Genomic DNA, 8906 nt, shown 5'->3' on the forward strand with positions numbered 1-8906 from the left:
ATGCTCAAGCAGTCCTGCAGGCTTGTTAAGATTGTGCTGTATTAGTTCATATCCAGAAAGCATCCTCTTCAACCTTAATGGCTAGATTCTTCTCTTCAGATAAAAGCGTAAAGTTCTATAGCATCCTTTGGTCTATCGGCAGACTTCAAGTGCATCCAATTCTAGGTGTATCTCATTGCTGTTCTGGTTTTGGCTCCTCTCTGGTCAGATCAGTGGTTCCAGCTGGCAGGAAGTTTTGAGTCCTAAACCAGTACACTTGGGGTGAGTGTCTTAGTTGCTGACCTGAGAAATAAGCTTGCACGGAAATGGCAAAAACACTTTAAAAATACAGTCATGTAGCTTTTCCTCACTCCAGCAGCATCAGCTTCTTGGGCCATGCCATCATGCAAGGAGAGTACTGGGTTCTGCGGTTTGTACTGTCAGACGGCTGGGCTGAGTTAACAACACAAGAAGAATTTTGCCGTTTGCTTAAAAATGGAGCTGCTGCCCTTTTTAGCCCCATAAAGAAGACTTGAATCTCTTTCCGTATCCTGCCTGTTCTACATTCCTGGCTTTGTGATCCCAACTGACAGCATGTTTACTGTGAGCTCTAGCACCTTATTTGAAAGCATGCCAGATCTTTAAATAGACAACTTATCCCAGGGATTGGACTTAATGAGGCTGCTAACAACCTATTTCAGATCTGTTCCAGCAATTGCTAAACTTCTTCTACCTGGTGACATTTGCCAGAGTTGACATTTCCCTAGTCTTCTAACCACCCTGGTATTCCTGGTTCTGAAAATCAATGAGAGAGCCCATAATGTAAAGGAAAAAGAAACTTAAAGACCTTAAAAACAATTCTGTCAGCCCTTAAAGCTAGGGGATAGCATGTCTGAGAAGCTGCACTGATTTAAGGGGGGCTTGGATATAGTAAAGGTGCAATGGATAGACTGATTACTAGACTTGAGATAAACCAAAATAACCACCTGGAGAAGGTGCAGTACTTTAAATAACTCTTGAAGGCAAGGTGCGGAAGCAGATGTAGAGAAGGCCTACACCTTCATGAACACCAACAGTGAAGAAGACTTACACAGGGAGGCTGCTCACAGCAATGTTCTTGAAGCTGTAATCAAGTTATGCACTTCTGCTTTGTGCCAAGTAGAACCTGGCTTCTGCAGACAGTTTTAGCTGCGCTTACTGGAGAGGGATTTTTTTCCTTTTTTTACAGGATATCTTAGAACAAAACCAGCTCAGTGTCTCCAGCTTTGTTAGGTCTTATGCTGATGTCAGTTGTTCTGGCTTGCAAGCCTTCCTGTGCTAACCCTGCAGTCAGAAAACTGCAGACGCTGTATAAATAAAGTAGGCTTTGAATGCAAATCCCAGAAAGAACTATGCCAAAGGTAGGTTTTAAGAAAATATTTATGGATGGAGCATAAATGTGCCACTTTTTAAAATGGAACTACAGGTTTCCTTGTTTTAGTGTTGCAATGGAGGAACAGCCTGGTCTGTGCTAACCTCGCTGCAGTAAATGAGCTTGTGCTATTCTAATGCTGTGAATCTGGCTTTATTATAGTTAGACAGAAAACAGCCGTGCAATCCTAAACTGCATAATGGAAGACTCCTGTTCCCCGGGGCCTGGGTTTCATCATAACAGGTAACCTGCGAGGATCCTGTTGGCAGTGGCCCTGGTATTGGGTGCAGGTGCAATTACCCTAACAAGAGCACCTCTTTGGTTTAATAATGCCTGCTGTTTTTGGTAGGATGGGTAGGAGCTGGCTCGGGGTTGGGAGGATCACTGTTGAATGGAGCTTGGCACTTGCTTTTGAACTAGCAAGAGTTTGGGTACTAGCAGTACAGTGTTCTCCTGGATATGTTTGTTTTCTTACTACCTCTTGCTGGCTGAATTGAAGAGCAGTCTTTGGTTTCAGGATGACTGGTGCATGGGTTGTATTTATTTTGGGGGGTGGCTTGGCACAAGCTGTAGAATAGTAGAACTATTGCTCGATTTCCTGTAGGTGTTATTCCAGTTGAGTTGCTGATTGGAACGTAGGTGGGGTGGAAGAGGACTCTATTCCCCTGCCAAGTGAAAAACAGTCCTTGGGGGGACATCATGGCTTTATATCAGAATAGATGCATGGACTCTTGCAAGCAGGAGCAACTTTGATAACTAGCTAGTTAATGCTTGACTGAGCTGGGCTATAGTACCCTGGTACTCCTGGGTTCAGAGGCTTCCTATCACATGTCTATCTTCATTTCTCAGCAGCTAGGAGTATATTTTTTGCGCAGAAGCTGTGTGGGCTGCAGGATGGTGGTGGCTTTGTCTTGCTAGCCTGTGGTGTCATAGCATTGGGCACATGGGGAGGTGGGGAGCGGGGAGAAGGGAATTGCATGTCAGCTATTTGTTAGGTGATCATGGCTAGCATTGGGAGAAACTGGTACATGCTGGGTCTCTGAGCACTGCTGTACCTCGACATTCTAGCTTTCTTTTTGAGTCTGTACAAAGTGGGGTTTATTTGTACAGAAGAGAGGACAAAGAAGCTTCTGTAGGTGCCTGCTAGGTCCTTCCTTTCCAGATGAACCTTGTGCAGCTTGACTGCATGCCCCCCAAAGAGCAGCTGTATTCAAACTTGAGTTTTCTTTGTTTATAAAAAGTCTGAATTGTGCATTGACTCGCATATACCTACAAACCTCAAGATCCCACTTGAAGGGTCAGCTGTAGGTGGACTTCTGCAAGCCTAGTGTTTCAGTGGTTTCTCTCTCCTGTTAATGTGGCTGGATCATAGTTCGTGGCTCTGAGGCCTGAATTCCTGTCTTGGTGAATATGACTGTTCAGAATGGCTGAGGGTTACAGAGCACTTAACTTGGTTCTGCATCTTTCAAAGACCGAGAGATACAGGTTTGCCAGAGTCTTTTGGTGTTGGTTTGCATTTGACAAGATGAACTTGCTTGTCTGTTTGCTTACTCCTCTTTGGCACAGAAGCTTTTGAGATCTGGCTCTGAAATGCCTAGATGTAAAATGAATTTGAGTCTTGAATAGTTGATCTGGATCACTTTTGGAGCACGCAGTGTTAAAATATGGTAGTTCATGTTTGACTCATGTGCCATGACACTAACACTTCCCTTCTTTACTTAGAAGGAAGATATTGGGAGGACCACCAAAGACTGCTGGGATAGTCCTGATGTCCCTGCGCTGTCTACCTGCAGCAATGCAGATCTCTTCCGCAGAATAAATGCCATGTTGGATAATTCTTTGGACTTCAGTGGAGTCTGCACCACACCCATCACAAAAGGAAAACGTGACCTCTTGTCAGGTGACTTCTTTGCTAGACGCCTTAAAACATGGGCAGCAAAAACTACTGGACTACAGTAATTGGCATGGGTTGATGTTCATTTTAAGCAAGTCTTGCTTGATTTTTTTTTTTTTTTTTTTTCCTGGGGGGGGTGGGGGGGGGGGGTGATTGAGAGGATTTTTTTTTTAAACAAGTTTTTTTTTTTTTTAAGCAAGTCTTGCTTTTTTTTTTTTTTTCCTGGGTGGGTTGGGGGGCAGGGATGATTGAGAGCATTTGATTATCAAATGGATGATATGGCATTATTAAAATCATACTTAATGCCCTCTTGGTCCTCAAGATTTCACTTTTGGTCAGACAATAAAATTACAGGTCACTGAGTTCCATGTCTGGGTTTCTCCCCTGGCTGTTGTCAGTGTTTTTCAGAATCTCTCTGTGGTGGAGAAATGCCATATATGCCACTTGAGCATGCTTGCTAAAGCCTGTTCGGCAGCTGAGAGTCCTCTGGGATGTGCACAGCCTGGGCCAGGCAGAGGGAGCTTGCATCCTGTTCAGATGATTGGTGTGCAACTTGGCATGTAGGGCACATCCTGAACTCTGCAGGGTCTGGTGAAATGGCTTTTAAGGACTCCTTTCCCAGAGGGGGAGTAAACTTTGCTGCTAGAAGAATAGTGATATTTTTTTTTTGAATTGAGATATGCAGCAGAACCAGCTACACTATATAATACAATAAAAGAACCTTTCTGGTTTAACTTAACTGTTTTGCAACTTGTCAGTTAAAATCCAGTATTTAATGGCATGCCAAGGAAACCACTACAGATATGGGTTGCCTGCATCTTGCAATTTTCAGAGTCTGAGACTTTCAGCAGTTTTCTTCCTTTTTAAGTACAAAAAATAAGAAAACTCTTGTTGGGTGGGGAGTTGGTCAGGGTGTTGTGGCTTATACTCTTTACATCAGTTTTGCACACATCCTCTTACTCTTGTGTTAAAATAGTCTTAATTCTAAACCTTGTTTTTGCTTTTGCTTAAGGTTACTGAGGTCTTGCTATATTACCAAACTTCCTAACAGCGTACCCTCCTCTACGGCCTATTCACTTATATTAGCATACCAGCACTTAAAACCATGTAGCCATATTGGCATTAAGAATTTTGGCAGTATGGGGTTTTTTGCCAGTCATATCTTTTAATTTGTACCAGCAAGTTTCAAGTGATGATCTGTCTGGCTGTTATCAGAAATCAGTGCCCACAGACCTGCACTGAAATAGTTAGTTGGGCTAGCTTGCAAGTTTGTGTGGGTGAGTTTTTTGGATAACTGGGGTGTTCTCTTTGGTCCTTATTTAAAGAGACTGGGGATGTGATCTGAAACGCACTTTTTTTTTTTTCCCCAACTGCTTACAAGGTACTGGCATCAGAAGAGAGGACTTCACAAATAGATCAAAGCCTTAGTTTCTGCAGACCTGCATTTTGATTTTTTTTTAACTTTTTTTTTTGTTTGTTTGCTAACTGTTCTCATCCTTTAAGGCTGCCTATTTGCCTGTCAAAGCTTCCCAACCTTTTTATGCTGTGGACCAGCAAATTGTGGACCAGCAGTGACCAGCATACTGCAGGCTGGCAGCCAACCCTTTTTTATACTCTATATAAAAGCAAACTCCCACAAGGCATAAGGCTTGTCTTCCCGTTCTGTTGCTTTCCACTTCAAGTTCATGGGGTTACTCGGTATAAAAAAGGGGTTGGCTGCTGGTCCGCAGTATGCTGGTCACTTCTGGACTTCTGGTCTGGCAGCCAACCCTTTGTGGCCTGGTGCTGGGCTGTGGCCCAGGAGTTGGGAACCCTTGGCCTACGTGTTCCTAGGAGAGTACAGTAGTAGACGTGTGTTCATTGCTTTAAAATGGGAGACGAGATGTCTGTGCATTTAAGAGCACCTATTTACCTAGGCAGATGGGCACAGTCTCCTCTGGGAGGGATCATGATTGCAATTTACCACTAACATGGCAGTTGTATTGTTTGAGGTAAGAGTACTTGCTGTTTGGTATAGAACAGAGTTGATCTGCTGTGAACCATTCACTACCAGTTTAAAATCCTGGGTGTGTAAGGAGCTTGACATAATTGACCTGAAACGGAATGAAAGCTAGACACCTGCATTGGCTCCCTGGTGGCATAAAAATGACAAAGCAAGATTAGATTTTTTTTTTCCAAATCACTGATGCAAATCAACAAATTCTTGTTATATGTAAACACTAAATCTCTTTTTACGGAATCATGACTTTTTTCTGTTAGGTTAGAAGTCCTTTGTCTGTCTGATAACTAGTGAAGCATGTTGATTTGTGACTGAAATACAGCCTTACATTAAATTTTGCTATTTTTGCATTGGGGGATATGCTTATTTATATGCATAGGCAACTTTTTATATAGCTTAACATTTTGGAGTTTTAATTTTACTTAGAAAATGGCAAGTTGGGCACTTGCTAGACTATTTTACTCTTCTGTTTAAACCAAAATCCCAAGTATAGTTTAAAATACATATTTGAGTTGGGACTTTAAAATAGCTTATTGAAGAAGTTACCTTCTTGTAAACCAAGAACATTTGAGGCATGTTTCCCTTTAAACTGACAGTTGTGTGTTTTTGTAGCTTACAAGTTGATGCAACTGTTCCTGGTTATGCCCTTCAGGATAGTAGAGTTAGTTGATCTCATTCTTAAACCTTACTGAATTGTAGAAAGGAAAGCTTAATTTCCTTTTCTAGCTTTTTACCACTCCTATTTAAGTTGCTCAGCTTCAGTGGTCATTGACCTGACTTACTGAAGTTGAATAGACTGAAATTAAGATGTCTCTGCACCCATAGAAAAGAATATTGCTGTCAAAAGCTGGGTTAGCATGTCACCAGCTCTGGGAGCTCATACACATGGTCCTGGAGGCATGAGAGGTGCTTTAATTAGTGCAGCTCTGAGAGTCATGCTAATTAAAAGCACCCAGAGCATCATGTGCATTAGCATCCCCATGCTGAAAAATGGTGGTGCATCGCTTTAAACTAAAGCCTATTGAATGAGATTTAATTTAAAGCGCCCTGCTGCCACTTTTTCAGCACGGGGATCTTGATGCACATGATGCTGGAAGTTTCTGCAGTGCATTCACTTCCATGCTCCAGCAGACTATTTAATAGTCTGCTCTGATGTGCTGGAACTACAGCATGTTGGAGCAGGCTCCCTGTACATGTATAGGAGTCCTGTGAGTCCAGGTTACTAACCAGTGATGTCAACTAGTGTAGTGGTTTCCATGTCAGTAGCAAATATGTAGTGACTGACTTTTTTTTTTAAATACTTTGATCTATTGTGTTTAATATTGGTTGTCATGACTTCAAACTTAAAAAAAACAATTAATTAAAAGAAACTGCATTTTATTTAAACTGAATTATCCCAACCAGCAAAAAAGTGATTAATGTCAGGGGTGCCTTGGGCCTAGCAAGACTGCAAATTACTGATCTAGATATTGTTTCTAAAATGTCTTAATGCCTCAGTTCATGTATAACTTTGTCTTACCAAAGCTCAGTTAATTTACCCCAGTATCCATTTTTGGAAAGAGTGGGCTTGACTAAGGGTATCTGTGAGGACAATGTAGGACTCAGCTGCAATATGAAGGGGTCAGCTTTCACTCCAGAAGTGTGAACTTTCTAAGTTCCAGGATGTCCTTGAAACTAACTTTGCAGATGTCCTCAGGCAAGTAGGAGGGGGAATGAATGGTTAAATGCGCACCACCCATCTAGGTCAAAGCACAACCCTGGGTTGCAATGAGATCCTTTTTAAGGATGCTGTGAAGTATTAGCACTCCTAAGTGTGCAAACATCTACATGTGATTAACAGCATTAAACCCAGATATTTAAAAAGGAAATGCATGGAGTTAGAAATATTTTGATCTATGGTGGTCCTTTAGCATTCTTTGCAACAGAAAGATTGCTCTGTTTTTGACTATGGAAAAAATAAAGTGAAAGCTAAGAACTAGTATTTTGAGGGGTGCCTTGGGCCTAGCGAGACTGCAAATTACTGATCTAGATATTGTTTCTAAAATGTCTTAATGCCTCAGTTCATGTATAAAGTTTCAGATGTCAACTGTGACTACTATGCTGTGCCCTCTTCCCTGTATTCTGTGATCCCGACTGACTTCTCATTTCAGAGTAGCTTGTAGTTGTGTCATAGCTCTTACTTAACTGCAGAATGAATAAAAAATGAAATGCCACATGACCAGCAGAAACCAAGACATAACTTAGTCTTTTGGACCTTGCTCTCTCTAGTGTGAAGCTAAATTCTTTTCCTTTTAAAATAAGGTACACTGTTCACTTAAGTGGAGGAACCTAAAACTCAATACTGAGCACTGGTATGTAGATAAATTTTTATACATTTAGGTTACTGATATAGTTGCCTAGTTTAAAAAAACAAACAAACTACATAATCAATTGCACACTGAGGAGAAATCTATAGAACAACTGCTCGAGGCTTGTGTTATATGAATTCAGAAGCTTCTCAAAGGGAGGTCATCTCGGATGTGCTGATCCCAAATAGTCTTTCCTGTTTCAATTGCAGCATTGCCAGACTTAGACACTTTTAGTTCACGCACGGTTGGCCGTGTGCGTATCTCTAATACCTGAGCTGTAAGATTTGATTTGTGTACTTCTGATCATTTACATTGTACTCTGCTTCTTTTTTTGTTCAGTTGGAATAATGGGAATCAGTTGTTTTTTGTGAATTTGGCTTTCCTGTGCCTCCACAAAGCTGCAAAGTTGAATGGAACTGCAGGGGAATGCTCGAATCCATGTGCGTGAGTGGTGTTAACTCCAAACTGCTCAACTCTTCTACAGATTGACTGACTATCCACAAACCATCACCTGTCCAAAGCTTAAGGGGCTCACTCGAAGCAGGCTTTAAACTGCTCATAAATGGCAGGTTTGTGTCACCAACTTTGGTCCTGGTTAGTTCCCATCCAGCGGATTTGATTCTGAAAAAAAAAAAAAAACAAACAAAAAACCTCATGTAGTCAAGGCAGTTTGGATATAGCTGTCAAGTCTGCATATGCCAGGTGAGGGCTGGTGCAGGTAGTACCTAAGCAAGGCCTGCTGCAGTTACTAGTTTCTCATGCTTGTCCAACAATAAATCTTTCCTGCCTTGAAAGGGGTTCATGTGCTTACCAAAAGAATCCTGCTTCCTTTGTCTTTTAAGAAGAGTTGTGCTTTTTGCATCACTGGCTTTTCATGTTGAACATTTATTCCTGAAAAATATATGCTACTTGGAGGCAGAGCACTTGGTGGGATTGATTAGCCTGTGGCAGTTCTTGTAAGATGGAAAATACAAGCGTTTTGTGGACTATCCATTTAGTATTCTTTAATCTGGTGAAGTATGGGGGTCCTTCCTCCGATGTGGTCTGCCAAGTCAACCTGCCCTCCCACTTCTGAGAAACAGGATGTCTTCATAGCTGCCTTAGACATGCTTCAGAGGACATGGAGGCAGCACGGGGTCTGCAGGAATTGTTCCTAACTTGACGGAGTCGTGGGACTGGTCTTTGTTGCAGTAGAGTTGACCTTGTAAGTAGGGACCTCCCAGAATTTGTGCCGAAGTGTGCTGCATGGCAGTTTTTTAATCCTTGGAGTTTTTT

General features: G+C 41.9%; 1 protein-coding gene across 3 annotated transcripts in view; it reads left to right on the forward strand.

The window, feature by feature from the left end:
* Positions 1–3105: 3105 nt before the first annotated feature.
* CPEB1 (cytoplasmic polyadenylation element binding protein 1) overlaps positions 3106–8906 on the forward strand; it is a 78783-nt gene continuing 72982 nt past the window's right edge. For 2 of the 3 annotated variants that reach the window (XM_019504524.1, XM_019504525.1), the window contains exon 1: positions 3106–3290. In XM_019504524.1, coding sequence (XP_019360069.1) covers positions 3215–3290 — 76 coding nt within the window. In that variant the 5' untranslated portion in view covers positions 3106–3214. The other variant, XM_019504526.1, reaches the window with a different exon arrangement.

The sequence above is a fragment of the Gavialis gangeticus genome, unplaced genomic scaffold (genome assembly GCF_001723915.1).
Source record: "Gavialis gangeticus isolate Ggan-Ray unplaced genomic scaffold, GavGan_comp1, whole genome shotgun sequence".
Classification (NCBI taxonomy): Eukaryota; Metazoa; Chordata; order Crocodylia; family Gavialidae; genus Gavialis; species Gavialis gangeticus.